A 14,616-nucleotide genomic window follows, 5' to 3' on the forward strand; every position below is an offset into this window, starting at 1 on the left:
CATTTTTAGGTCTCTCCAGAGATGCTCAATTGGGTTTAAGTCAGGGCTCTGGCTGGGCCATTCAAGAACAGTCACAGAGTTGTTGTGAAGCCACTCCTTCGTTATTTTAGCTGTGTGCTTAGGGTCATTGTCTTGTTGGAAGGTAAACCTTTGGCCCAGTCTGAGGTCCTGAGCACTCTGGAGAAGGTTTTTGTCCAGGATATCCCTGTACTTGGCCGTATTCATCTTTCCCTCGATTGCAACCAGTCGTTCTGTCCCTGCAGCTGAAAAACACCCCCACAGTATGATGCTGCCACCACCATGCTTCACTGTTGGGACTGTATTGGTCAGGTGATGAGCAGTGCCTGGTTTTCTTCACACATACCGCTTAGAATTAAGGCCAAAAAGTTCTATCTTGGCCTCATCCGACCAGAGAATCTTATTTCTCACCCTCTTGGAGTCCTTCAGGTGTTTTTTAGCAAACTCCATGCGGGCTTTCATGTGTCTTGCACTGAGGAGAGGCTTCCGTCGGGCCACTCTGCCATAAAGCCCCGACTGGTGGAGGGCTGCAGTGATGGTTGACTTTCTACAACTTTCTCCCATCTCCCGACTGCATCTTTGGAGCTCAGCCACAGTGATCTTTGGTTTCTTCTTTACCTCTCTCACCAAGGCTCTTCTCCCCCGATAGCTCAGTTTGGCCGGATGGCCAGCTCTAGGAAAGGTTCTGGTCGTCCCAAACATCTTCCATTTAAGGATTATGGAGGACACTGTGCTCTTAGGAACCTTAAGTGCAGCAGAATTTTTTTTGTAACCTTGGCCAGATCTGTGCCTTGCCACAATTCTGTCTCTGAGCTCTTCAGGCAGTTCCTTTGACCTCATGATTCTCATTTGCTCTGACATGCACTGTGAGCTGTAAGGTCTTATATAGACAGGTGTGTGGCTTTCCTAATCAAGTCCAATCAGTATAATCAAACACAGCTGGACTCAAATGAAGGTGTAGAACCATCTCAAGGATGATCAGAAGAAATGGACAGCACCTGAGTTAAATATATGAGTGTCACAGCAAAGGGTCTGAATACTTAGGACCATGTGATATTTCAGTTTTTCTTTTTTAATAAATCTGCAAAAATGTCAACAATTCTGTGATTTTCTGTCAATATGGGGTGCTGTGTGTACATTAATGAGGAAAAAAATTAACTTTAATGATTTTAGCAAATGGCTGCAATATAACAAAGAGCGAAAAATTTAAGGGGGTCTGAATACTTTCCGTACCCACTGTATATATTATACATTTCAGATGTCTGCTGTTTATTCAAGGGCCTGATTACACAGAAGATGCCCTTTCTTTAATGCAGGAAAAAACAGCCAGTGATGCAACAGTTTGCGTCATATTTAGATTTAGAAATTGCCTCAAGGATTTTGTTTTGTGATATAAAAATAGTGAGGTACAGGGGAAAAAATGGTAACAATGGCCATGGCAAACTCAAAATTGCAGAAAAAAGATTAACCCAGTAGAGTACCTTTACTGAAACACACACAAGATTAATTTATTGAGGTCCCTACATCAAAGAGAAAAGCAGAACAACTCAGTCTGTGCCTCCTCTGTCTTTTAAATCACCTATTGTTGGCTAATTTCTCCAGTCTGATTGAGGTCAGATGTTGATGGAGGGATGAGGGGTTCAGAAGTGTAAGTTGGAAGATCATAAGCAAACTTGCTCTTCAGAACCCTCTGCGTTTGCCCTCTAAGGTGCAAGGAGTGTTTGGTATGCAATTTCAAGTCTGGGCGTCAAATTGACTGCATCCTGTACTTAGTAGAGATCGCTCGCTGATGGAATGATAAGCTGTTGTTATCTCAAGCTGTCTCACAGGAGGCAACTGCTGCATGATGGGAAAATGGATGGAGATTACTTTGATCAACACTCTCATTAACTCTTAGTTTTTTTCTTTTTTAGTGTAAACAGACACTAATTTTTCATATGTCTGTCAAACCTACGTTCATACACTCACATAGTAGACTTGTACGATTTTTTCCCCCTCTTGGTTTCTTGAGATGCATATTCTCTAAGAACTTTTTTGAATTGGGGTTAAAAAAGAACCACCTGAAACCCTCTGAACTTCATAAAGAAAATATTAAAATATAATGATAACCCACACCACCGTATGAGTCTCTCAGGGCAGCCCAGACCGTCAGGGAGCTGTTGTTGGTGTTTTATCTTTACAGTCATTAAAAACAAAACAAATCAATTTTCCCAACATGCCCTAGTCAATGAAGGCAATAGAAATGAGGTCCACTGGTATTAGATGTCCTTCGGTTTGGCATAGCAATTAAATATAACTTTTGCCTAACATAAATTACCCTTACATAGACACACATCTAATCTGCAGTTACAATTTAGAAATTGTATAACCTTTTTATGATCATAATGACCCAAATTGCTTTTTAAGCCTTATACATGAAATGGTCTCAACAAATGTCAGCTTGTATAACATTGGTGCAGAGATTGACAGTAGATTGCTTACTGCCTTGTGATGAAATCGTTAATAGAGAGTTAGTTAGTAATAAAAAAATACTTTGTCTTATATTCGGGTCAATACGGTAATCATTGAAATGATGCACCAGTTTGTCATTCAATTGATTTATTTCTCAGTTTGTTGTTTGTTTATTTGGATCCCCATTAGCTTCTACAAAGTGGTTGATAATCTTCCTGTTGTTCACATAAAGTTGATTTTCAGTTGATTTTTATTTCTTAGTTGATTATCATTTTCTCAACTGATTATTGAATTTTGGCCCCCATATTGGATGTGAAATCTGCCGTGACGTGTCAGAATAGCCTACTTTTTAAAAATTCTCTGACACAGCGTAAACTCTTGTGTATAGTTTTCCTGTTTCAAACAGTGTGATAAACTTCACAAACAACAATTATATATAAATGTATTTATTATTAATACATTCATGCATGACTGTGGTGGACTTGAAATCAAGGTTGAGCTGCACATTGGCAGTGATTTGAGTGCAGTCCACTCTTGCTGACAGTAGTGGTGTGTGAGTTAGTGGGACACGTAGACTATTGGCAGAGCACTGATAAGACTCTGCGCTGAAGTGGCGGGCAGCTGTGTGCGGGTGAGCTGATAATGTTCAGGATTGTTGACTTGTACTCCATAGATTTATTCATGGCTTTATGACAAACTTTTCAGCTGAGCACCACTTCCTCGTCGCCGTCATTTTTACCCCAGCAGATTCGTGCCCTCCAGACCCTTTGTGTGCATATCTCCACTATTCTGATGATCCAGCCACCCTTTATCAGCCAATTGGTGTTAAGATGTGGTCACACTAGGCTTTTAGCATGCAAAATTGCTTTTGCCCTGACTAAGAACATTTGTGACAGTCAATTTGTGACTTTTACATCCTCTCTTGGTCAAAAACATCTTTTGGCTTTTCACAAAAGAAAACTTTTTGCATGTAATTTTGTTTTCGCCGTGGAAATATCGGGATTTTCTTTCTCCTTTGAGAATTAAGAAATGAGAGAGTCTAACAGCTGTTCAGTTGAAAGTCGGCCAGGTCCAGGGTTGTGTTTATGTTCTTATTGCTTTCCTCGTCTCTGCTGTCCTGTGGTGCCTCAAGCAACATTTGTGTTGTGAAAACTTGCAGATTTTAATTGAGTTTTCAATTGGTAAAAGATTCTGTTCTGCTGCTTATGAACTCAGCGGATCTCAGCCGTCACAGGCAGCTCAACTAAAACTAGATTACTCCGGATTTAAAGGCTACAGCTCCGCAGCACTGGAGGAAGCCCAAGTTTGCTGGTGTGAACAACAAGCATCTCAGATTTGATTGTTTTTCCCAAACTTTTACAAGACATAATCATATTACTAAATCTTTGTAACTTGCCATAAAGCTGAAGTGTGTAATTTCTTCACCTTTAGGGCAACCAAACTGCAGATTGCAAAAATAATTGCTTCCAGATATGTTATACTGCATCGTCTTCGATGTTCATCAAACAGATAATACCGCCCCAAATTCATGCCATTGGTTGTGCTGGAAGTCGACCACTGAAACACAGTGTTGCAACATTTACACTTTTTATTTGACTATGCACAATAAACGGGTGGTATTTTAACATTTATACAAAGACATCCTTTTAAATGTTTGGGTTATATTTAAATGTATTTTATTTTATTTAAGGACTGTTTTGAATTTTTTTCATTTGATTGCACTTCCTAATGTGTGTTACGTTTTGTTCCCAGCATTAACCATTCAAAGGAATTGTGACGGTCCCCTTCCAGCCCCACAAAATCGGTCTGTAGCTGATATAGAGGAACTGGCTGCCAACTATGAGCGTAAACTCATTGAGGTGAGTACTGGAGCTACCAAAGCAAGCAGCACTTGTCCTTTCCTTCTCTAACCTCAAAGTCATGTAATGTAAACCAAAATTTACCACTCCAAATTTCAGCAAACAGGTTTAATAACATCAGTAATAATTATATTTCAATTTCTTACAGCATTTTATGTGTGATTTTTATGAAAGGTGCAATGTGTAGATTCAACATTATATACAAACCCGATTCCAAAAAAGTTGGGACAGGTAGCAATAAGAGGCCGGAAAAGTTAAATGTACATATAAGGAACAGCTGGAGGACCAATTTGCAACTTATTAGGTCAACTGGCAACATGATTGGGTATAAAAAAGAGCCTCTCAGAGTGGCAGTGTCTCTCAGAAGTCAAGATGGGCAGAGGATCACCAATTCCCCCAATGCTGCGGCGAAAAATAGTGGAGCAATATCAGAAAGGAGTTTCTCAGAGAAAAATTGCAAAGAGTTTGAAGTTATCATCATCTACTGTGCGTAATATCATCCAAAGATTCAGAGAATCTGGAACAATCTCTGTGCGTAAGGGTCAAGGCCGGAAAACCATACTGGATGCCCGTGATCTTCGGGCCCTTAGACGGCACTGCATCACATACAGGAATGCTACTGTAATGGAAATCACAACATGGGCTCAGGAATACTTCCAGAAAACATTGTCGGTGAACACAGTCCACCGTGCCATTCGCCGTTGCCGGCTAAAACTTTATAGGTCAAAAAAGATGCCATATCTAAACATGATCCAGAAGCGCAGGCGTTTTCTCTGGGCCAAGGCTCATTTAAAATGGACTGTGGCAAAGTGGAAAACTGTTCTGTGGTCAGACGAATCAAAATTTGAAGTTCTTTTTGGAAAACTGGGACGCCATGTCATCCGGACTAAAGAGGACAAGGACAACCCAAGTTGTTATCAGCACTCAGTTCAGAAGCCTGCATCTCTGATGGTATGGGGTTGCATGAGGGCGTGTGGCATGGGCAGCTTACACATCTGGAAAGGCACCATCAATGCTGAAAGGTATATCCAAGTTCTAGAACAACATATGCTCCCATCCAGACATCGTCTCTTTCAGGGAAGACCTTGCATTTTCCAACATGACAATGCCAGACCACATACTGCATCAATTACAACATCATGGCTGCGTAGAAGAAGGATCCGGGTACGGAAATGGCTAGCCTGCAGTCCAGATCTTTCACCCATAGAAAACATTTGGTGCATCATAAAGAGGAAGATGCGACAAAGAAGACCTAAGACAGTTGAGCAACTAGAAGCCTGTATTAGACAAGAATGGGACAACATTCCTATTCCTAAACTTGAGCAACTTGTCGCCTCAGTCCCCAGACGTTTGCAGACTGTTATAAAAAGAAGAGGGGATGCCACACAGTGGTAAACATGGCCTTGTCCCAACTTTTTTTGAGATGTGTTGATGCCATGAAATTTAAAATCAACTTATTTTTCCCTTAAAATGATCAATTTTCTCAGTTTAAACATTTGATATGTCATCTATGTTGTATTCTGAATAAAATATTGAAATTTGAAACTTCCACATCATTGCATTCTGTTTTTATTCACAATTTGTACAGTGTCCCAACTTTTTTGGAATTGGGTTTGTACTTTATATGCTGTCTAGGTTCATTTTTTGGCTGCGTTTACACTGCAAGTCTTAATGCACAGATCCAAACTTATGACCATATCTGATTTTTTGGCCCGCCTGTTTACATTCACTGTAGACACGACTGGTATCCAATATCTTTGTTTACATTTATTCCCACCCAAAATGATTGTCAGTGACCGCTTTACTATGCACACTATGGACCCTTTGGTTTTAAATGGCCGTTCTATTGAAATTATTTATATTTTATTTCATGTTGAGTAGCCATTATTATTTGCCAGCATAGACACCAGCTGTCATGAATGTTTTGCAGTACAAAATCTGACTGAATGGATAAAGACTGTAAAATAACTGTAATTTTTATTTGTCATTTGTCTACAGCTCGTTAGATGTAGAATTCTGAAGTGAAATAAAGTAGCACTGTAAGATTATATTTATTTGAAGGAATTTGAAGGAACATGTGAGCGAGTAGCCTAATAGTGAAGATTGTTTAATTACAAAACTAGAGCCCGACTGATATATCGTTTTACTGATTTTATCGGCCGATATGAGCCTGTCGCAGATATATCGGTATCGGCGAATATGCCGCCGATATTCCACCGATATGAAATTTTTTTTACAGAACATAAAACGCAGATAAAATGCTTGTACATGGTGTAATTATGTAGTTTGTCCAGCAGAGCACACTCCATTGCTTGCTACTGGCGACCTGGATGAAACACTTTAAAGCTTAAATGTATGGAATACCATTGAAACTTTGAACGGCCATATCTCAGTAACAGCGTGGCGGATCTGCACCAAATTCGGGGGATCCCTTCAGCTCGAGGAATCGAGTGTATGAGTGTGGTCTCAAATGATAGCCCCCAGGGTCCGGGAGTTCCAGGTGGTTAAATTCGCGATCGGGCGCTAACCGATCTGGCGATCCCGGGGGGCTCCCGACGCGTAGAGAGTGGTGTTCGAGAGGGCTCCTCGAGCTGAAGGGATCCGCCGAATTTGGTGGAGATCTGCCGCCGCGTTCACGAGATGGTGACACCAGCCAACACTTTCAATTCAGTAAGGAGGTCTCTTGTTTAGGCAGCAGCATTCAAGCATTGGCTTATGCAACCGTAAGTGCCTTGCGAAGTGGACTTCACATGATATTCTGCCATGATTCCAGTTCCAAGGGAACAGAACTCTACTGTTTACAATAGTGTGTATTTTTAAACAAGTCATTTATTTATGGGTCCTTTTGCTTAGCTGTCGGCCTCAATAAGGTTTTTCAAACATGGGTGTAAAGACTGCCTCCTTGTAGTTTTTACATTTACATACAGAGCTCTGAAGGCTTTATTTAATTTTGGTTGGCAAGCAGGCATGCTTTTTTGCTTCTGCCTGGATATATAAAAGAGTTGCAATTTTTCTCTGCCGACAAATTTAGCATATTTCAGTTTCCACAAGAGCAGCAGTGAATATGGACCATATGGAATTTTATTACATTTGTGGTGTATTTATGCAGCTAAATGAATATTTTTTTAAGTTCTGTTTCTACACAAAGTAAAAGCAATGGTATCTCGACTGCATTTGTGAGTTATTGCGTGAAATTATATACTGTAAAGACCTGTGTGTACATCTATAAATCTATTTAAAGTATTGATTTCACTATCCGTTTCTGCCACAAGCGTACAGTCAAGCGTACTGGTATGTTTCACGTGTGCCAGAAGCACTGTAAGTGTGTACTTACATCATCTTAAATGCATCAGATGATTTGAAGATGTCATCATTCTTCTGAAGTAACACCAAAGGAGCCTGGCATCTTCTCTCTCTCTCTCTCTCTCTCTCTCTCTCTCTCTCTCTCTGCAACCCACACACTTCCTCTCCCAGTCTTCTTTCAAATTATCACTGTGGAATACTCTTCCTCTGTCTTGGAAGCTGTCGTAATACTATCACACACCAGTTAATGGCCCTGTGGGACTCCAGGCACAGAAAGTGTTCAGACTGCCTGTTTTGCTGTGAGCTCTTGCGCTGTCATCTCAGATGGACTGTGGAAGAAAAATGAAACATTCTGCAAGAGGTAGTTTGGCATATACAAGCAAGTGTGTTCCTAAAAACATTTCTAAAGTGAAGTATAAGTAAAATAAATACATTTAATAATAATCTTTTATTCTCTTATTTTTTTACACACCAGTGACTTCCCAAGGTTGTGTAGTGATATCTGATTAGATATTTGAGATTGAGATTGCTATTGAGGAGCCACGCTTTTAAGCAGGGGGTTTGGTACTGGCGAGTTTTCAAGTTCAGTTACGTACCTGCTACGCTGTGTGATCAGTACGTTGCCGCGGCTCATCCACGAACACAACATGGTGTCAGAAGCGGCTAGAACAGTCTACAACAAACGATAAACTGTTGAATAAGTCAATAAACACGCGGGAGAAGAAACGCTAAAGTAAGAGTGTAGTTTATGCTGTTTCCAACGAGTAAAGGGAACGTCAGCAAGTGTGATCAGTACGCTGCCTTGGCTCATCCACAAACACAACAGGTTGATAAGTTCTTCTTTCAGTTTAACTTATAGTAGTGTAAGTAGTCTTCTAAAATGAGAGTGATTACATTTAATTGCAATTTAAGCTTAAAGGAGACAGATTATGCATATTTATTATTATATTACATATTTTTACAATATGTAATATAAATCTGGTGTCCCCAGAATGTGTCTGTGAAGTTTCAGCTCAAAATACTCCACAGATTATTTATTATATAATTTTGAAAATGCCTATTTTGAATGGAAGCAGAAACACGCTGTTTTTCGGGCCTGTGTCTTTAAATGCAAATGAGCTACTGTTCCCCACCCCTTTTTCTAGAATAGAGCTGCGCCATTACAGCTCGTACCTGTTAAAAAACATCTGTTTTGGTTCTGATTATCATGTTTATCGCTCTGAAATCATGCGTTTTAAACCATATGAGTTTAAACGTCTGATATACGGTTTTCTGAGAGCACACATCCGAAGCACACGGACAGAAAGCGGCTGTCAGAGCATGTGAGTACTAAACTAAGTTCTCATTCACACACGTTTATGTTATAAACACATGAGTTACAAAAAACAGTCGGTTATGTCTGTGAAGGTAAAGAGCTGGGAAATAAACTGCATGTTTATTTTAGATCTGTGTGCCAGCAGAAATATACATTAAATAAATAAATAAATCCACTGCTCTCTTGTCTCCTCTGAGGCTGGGACTCTAAATACTGTTCTGTGCTCGTCTGTGCAGCCAATGACAGAACAGTTAGCATGTTTTGCTCAAACTTTCGCCATGGCATTAGAGCTGGTACACAATAACGGCGCTGTGGGTGTAAACTTACATATTAAGGGGCGGTAATATCATAATGAGATCCCTTTGCCACGTCACCAAGGGAGCGAAATCAGACGTGCTCGTTTTCTCAGACACTTGCAGAAAAAGGCTTCCCCAAAAAAAGTTACTGGGTTAATCTTTTTCACGTTTCCTTGGTTGGTAGATGTGCTGGGGACCTGATTATAGCACTTAAAACCGGGAAAAGTCTGTCAGATTTTCATATGTCACCTTTAAAGGGGATAAGGAGATGTTTCTCAGCTTTGGCAAAGAACAGGGACAAACAATGAGTTGAATTTATAGACCTGAGATTGTTAAAAGGTTTTTGGAAAGTCAAATAAAGCTGGCCTCTATCCTGTACTTCCAAGATCAGGAAGAAACACACTTGATGTACACTGAGTGAAGAAAGACACTATACTTTGGTTGAAAAAGGACCAAAAAAGGTAAACTCTGACAAATTAAAAGGATAGTCCACCCAAAAATTTAAATTCAGTCATCGTTTACTCAAAATGTATGCATTTCGTTCTTCTGCTGAACACAAAAAAAGACATTGGTAACCAAACAGTTTAGCTTCCAGTATGGAAGTCAATGGGAACTGAAACTGTTTTGTTGTAAATGTTCTTTAAATTTGGAACAGCATGAGGGTTATTAAATGAAGACAGCATTTTCATTTTTGGGTGAATTATCCCCTTATATCAGCGAAAAATAACCGTATGGTTAAACAGATTATTTAAAAACAATTAAATTCTTTAGTACTATGACTGTGACTCTTTAGTACTGTGAATTCACTACTGGGTTCACAGAAAACTTAAGACAAAAATTACAATTCGTAAGAGAGCGTAGTTCTGTTGATATTTAATGACACATTTGTCAAAAATTTCTTCAGGAATTTTGGAATATTCTTTTGTATAATTATTATTATTATTATTATTATTAGTAGTAGTAGTAGGTGTTGTATCTATTTATTCATTCTTAAGAATAATCTGGTATAGCACTGCATTTTACAGTTCTGTTCTGCATGTAAAAACTATGTACTTATAATAGTAATTACAATAACTACAATATCTGGGTAATAACTAGGTATTAACCTACCCCTAAATTAACCTTATATTACAGTACTTTCTCAGGTAAGTAAATACTAGGGCTGTCAAAAAAAAATTTGAGTTTCGAATATTCGTCGAATTTAAAATAAAAATCCACGTTCTAATGCAAAAACGTTGCATTTGAATTTTAGGTGTGCGTCAGGCAGTGTTATCAGTGGCGCACGAAATGCGACACGAAATGTAAGTGTCATTGCATTTTAATGCTTTTGTCAGCCTATCCAGTTGAACCCACTAGATGCGGCGCTGCTACGTTGTTCATTCAAAATATTGCAGAAAAAGAGAACAATCAATGCGGGGAAGATGTTGTTTACGTCAAAACAGAAAACCAAGCTGTTCACACAGAATGCATATTTATTGCATTTTCTAGAGGGCCATCTATCATCACCGTTGCACTCGTGTCTCGCACAAGGGAGCCGCATATTTAGAAAGCCATGAAAAATTAATGCAAGTTCAACTTTTAAAAAACATGTCTCAAGACTTTATGGCAGTTTTCCCCATCCCACTGCATCTCAAGTTTTTAAATGAAGAAAGTACTCTTTGTGATTGGTTTTCGGTCCTTTGTATTAAACTATACATACATGCATGATGCTGTTTTATTTCTAATTGTTCAAGCAACTTTATTAATTATATAAACATTATTTTAAACATTATGCACTTTTTTCAAAGTTAGTCGTGTTATTTTATTATGCTTTGAAGAAACATGCATAATATTTTGCTCGATGCGCCTCTTGTGGCCTCAGGAGAGAAGCCAAAAGCTTTTTTTCCCCCTTACTGCAATTATGCCTTTTAAATTCAAATATAATTTGAATATTGATAATATTTAATTAAAAAAATTCAAATTTAGTTTTTCAGCCATTTTGACAGTCCTGGTAAGTACACATGCTGAAAAATAAAGTGTTACCAGTAATCTTATCATAAAAGAAAATAACATTCTCACGAAGAAACTCTTTTATTTCTGTAATAAAAATATTTTTAACTCCAGCCATCCACAGTCGACTAGAAGTTCTCATTCATTTTTGGGTGCAACACTAACATCTCAAAATTCAGTTAACAACTGATATATAGAACCAACCACTTAGTTTTTTATTGTTCAGTAATCTGTTACACTCAGATGTATGTCACCATGTGAAAGAAAATAGCTGTCACTACTTCTGTTTCATTGTGACTATAAGAAAGACATTAAGAAGAAAATGAAGAGAGTTCAGCCACAGGTTTTTATGAACCGTTCTCTTTCTTCGTGGCTGAATAATTTTGAATTGGCAACCTGTGATGAATAAGATGTTCCCCACCTCTTGAAAGTGCTTTGAAGTCTGGAGAACTGTTCTGCTTCTAGCAGCAAAGGTCCTAGTAATGGCAAGAACTGCTGAAAATCCCTCTTTGATCTGAGTCTTCATTAGGGATGTAATGTGTGATCATCACTACTGGGTTAGCATGTTTACTGAACCTCTGCTCTCCAGTCTTCACACATGAAGGTCTCTTAAAGGTTATGACAGCTGGTGGTCAGTGTGGTGGTAGAGGAATATCATTGCAGCCACTGCTTCACCACTCCAGGTGAGTACAGACTAATGACTCCAGTCAGGTAGTTAAAGTAATTAAAGGACTTTATGGCTAGTGTCACATCAGACTGTATGAGGCATTACATTGAGACCACTTTACTGTTCCACTGGCTCACATATCTGCTTGTTTTTCACTTGCTCACTGATGGTGGCATTTCAGAACAGCGTGTGGCACATTAAGTAATTTGTCATTAGGGCTTGGCAATTATAGTTAAAGTCGGCATGAAATGGAAGTTGCAATTGTCTTTTCTTCTCTACTGTGACGTACAGTGGGTACGGAAAGTATTCAGACCCCCTTAAATTTTTCACTCTTTGTTATATTGCAGCCATTTGCTAAAATCATTTAAGTTCATTTTTTTCCTCATTAATGTACACACAGCACACCATATTGACAGAAAAACACAGAATTGTTGACATTTTTGCAGATTTATTAAAAAAGAAAAACTGAAATATCACATGGTCCTAAGTATTCAGACCCTTTGCTCAGTATTTAGTAGAAGCACCCTTTTGATCGAATACAGCCATGAGTCTTTTTGGGAAAGAGGCAACAAGTTTTTCACACCTGGATTTGGGATGCTGTGTGTACATTAATGAGGAAAAAAAATTAACTTAAATGATTTTAGCAAATGGCTGCAATATAACAAAGAGTGAAAAATTTAAGGGGGTCTGAATACTTTCCGTACCCACTGTATATCAGAGTGAAAAGGCATCTGAAATGAGAGGGCGGGACTTGATTTCGACCTTGGGGAATTGATTGGATCGTTGGAAGTTGGGGCATTGCTAACCAATTGGAGGCAGATCTGAATGCCAGTTTGCAGTTAGTGGTGGGGGATTTCTCTCCACTGGATTCACAGCCGACACCCAAGCATGAATAAATGTTTTATTCAATAAGGATGACGACGACGAGAGCGAGAGAGAGAGAGAGAGAGAGAGAGAGAGAGAGAGACTGCCTGAACGACTGAGCCCGTCCTCCATCAGGTTTAGTCATATTCATGAAAAAATTTTTTTGCAATGTCCTAAGAGTAATGTTGTCGTAATATCCTAATATCTTTTCAATGTTTAGGGCTAACGTACTCCCTCATGACTGGTGTCAGTGCTATAAAGTGAAGCATCAGCTTTCCCCCTGTCGTTTATCCCAGCGTTTACCCCTCACGTCACTAGCTCCGCCCTTGCGCCATAGCTCAGGAAGAGAAGATGAGTCGTTTTGAGGGGAAGGGGAGGTTAACGTTTTTGATTAAAGATTACGAGGGCACATGAATTAAAAAATAATAATAGAGTGAACGGATAAATTATTTATAATAAACACTACAGTATTCCATTAAAAAATAAGAATTTTCAATTTTGATTTCATGGTGACTTTAAAATACTTACAGTAAATATATTTATATATAAATATAAAAACAATAAGTAAATAAATAAGTAAATATATTTTAGAAAGGTTTTTTCTTAATAAGAGAAAAACAAAACAAAACAGCAATTGTAGCATTCTGAATGTGCAGTCATAATGAAATGTTTTCGTTGTGTTGTGGCTTGTTTCCGTTGTGTTGTGAAATACTTGTCGATAGTGTGGGACCATTTTGGGTACACCAAGAATGACCAGGGTGTCATTTAAATATTGCTGTAAAAAAATGCTACTAAAGAGCAAATACATAAGGTATAATGCACGACTTGCTGTACATTGAACGATTTTAATGCACGACGTGACAATAAGAACCACCTGACGCAAAGCATTTGTGACTGAATACTACTGCGTGCAACTGAAAATGTTTTAGGAGCACCAGTGCGACTGACCCGATCATCATCATATTTGTGATCGCTGAGGGGAGCTTCAAAGCTTTCTACGTGTTTTTGCAGCGTTGAGTAATGTATCACAGACATATCTCACGAATCCTTTCATAAGCAAAGTGTAGACAGGGTGTAACTAAGAGATTCATTGCACAGTGTAGAGAGCTTCGTTGATTATAGATGTGAGATCGAGATGAACTGAAATGAGTGACAGCTTTTAATGATTTTTAAGGGAGTTTGTAAATGTGATACTGATTTAATACAATACAATTCAATAAACAAGAAGTTAATATTAAGTGACTTACATTGTCTGACTATAACACTATTGTCTGATTTTGCTCTATTTCGTCGTCGAAAATAGTTTAAAACAAAGGCCGCTGCGCATCTCCATTCAAACACAGCGATGTTTCGTTTATGAATGAACTGTTTTTTTAAAACGAATCTAGTGAGTCAGTGATTCATGATTACCCATTCATAAAGACAGTCACTTGATTCATTCCTGAATGAATCAGCCGTTCAAATGAATTAATTGAATGAATGATTCAGTAATAAAAATCAGTGACTTACTGCCACCTACTGGCAGTTTGTTTAATTTTTTAAGTATCTTTTCAGTTATTTAAATCATTTTAATATTTCTATATTCAAAATTGTATATTTAAAACATTAATATCAATCATGAATTAATCACATCATGAATATATTTAATTGCACTCATTCCACTTCTGAGCCTCATTAAATGTCTGAAAGTACACCAAGCCACTTTTGTGTTCTTCTGTGCCACCTCTACAAATTAATTTTGTTAATACTGATTTCATTTGATTGGTAACTTATATTTCTTATTCTACTTGTTTTTATTCTGTCGTTTTAATTAACATTTTTAAAAAGTTCATCAAATATAATTTTTTTAAGAAT

At 38.3% G+C, this 14,616-nt stretch overlaps 1 protein-coding gene across 1 annotated transcript in view; it reads left to right on the top strand.

The window, feature by feature from the left end:
* Positions 1 to 14,616, top strand: part of snx29 (sorting nexin 29) — a 227,934-nt gene that overhangs the window by 68,130 nt on the left and 145,188 nt on the right. The window contains exon 15 of the mRNA XM_016270687.1: positions 4,222 to 4,328. Coding sequence (XP_016126173.1) covers positions 4,222 to 4,328 — 107 coding nt within the window. The remainder of the gene's footprint in view (positions 1 to 4,221; positions 4,329 to 14,616) is intronic.

Source organism: Sinocyclocheilus grahami, unplaced genomic scaffold (genome assembly GCF_001515645.1).
Source record: "Sinocyclocheilus grahami isolate Dianchi unplaced genomic scaffold, SAMN03320097.WGS_v1.1 scaffold57.1, whole genome shotgun sequence".
Lineage (NCBI taxonomy): Eukaryota > Metazoa > Chordata > Actinopteri > Cypriniformes > Cyprinidae > Sinocyclocheilus > Sinocyclocheilus grahami.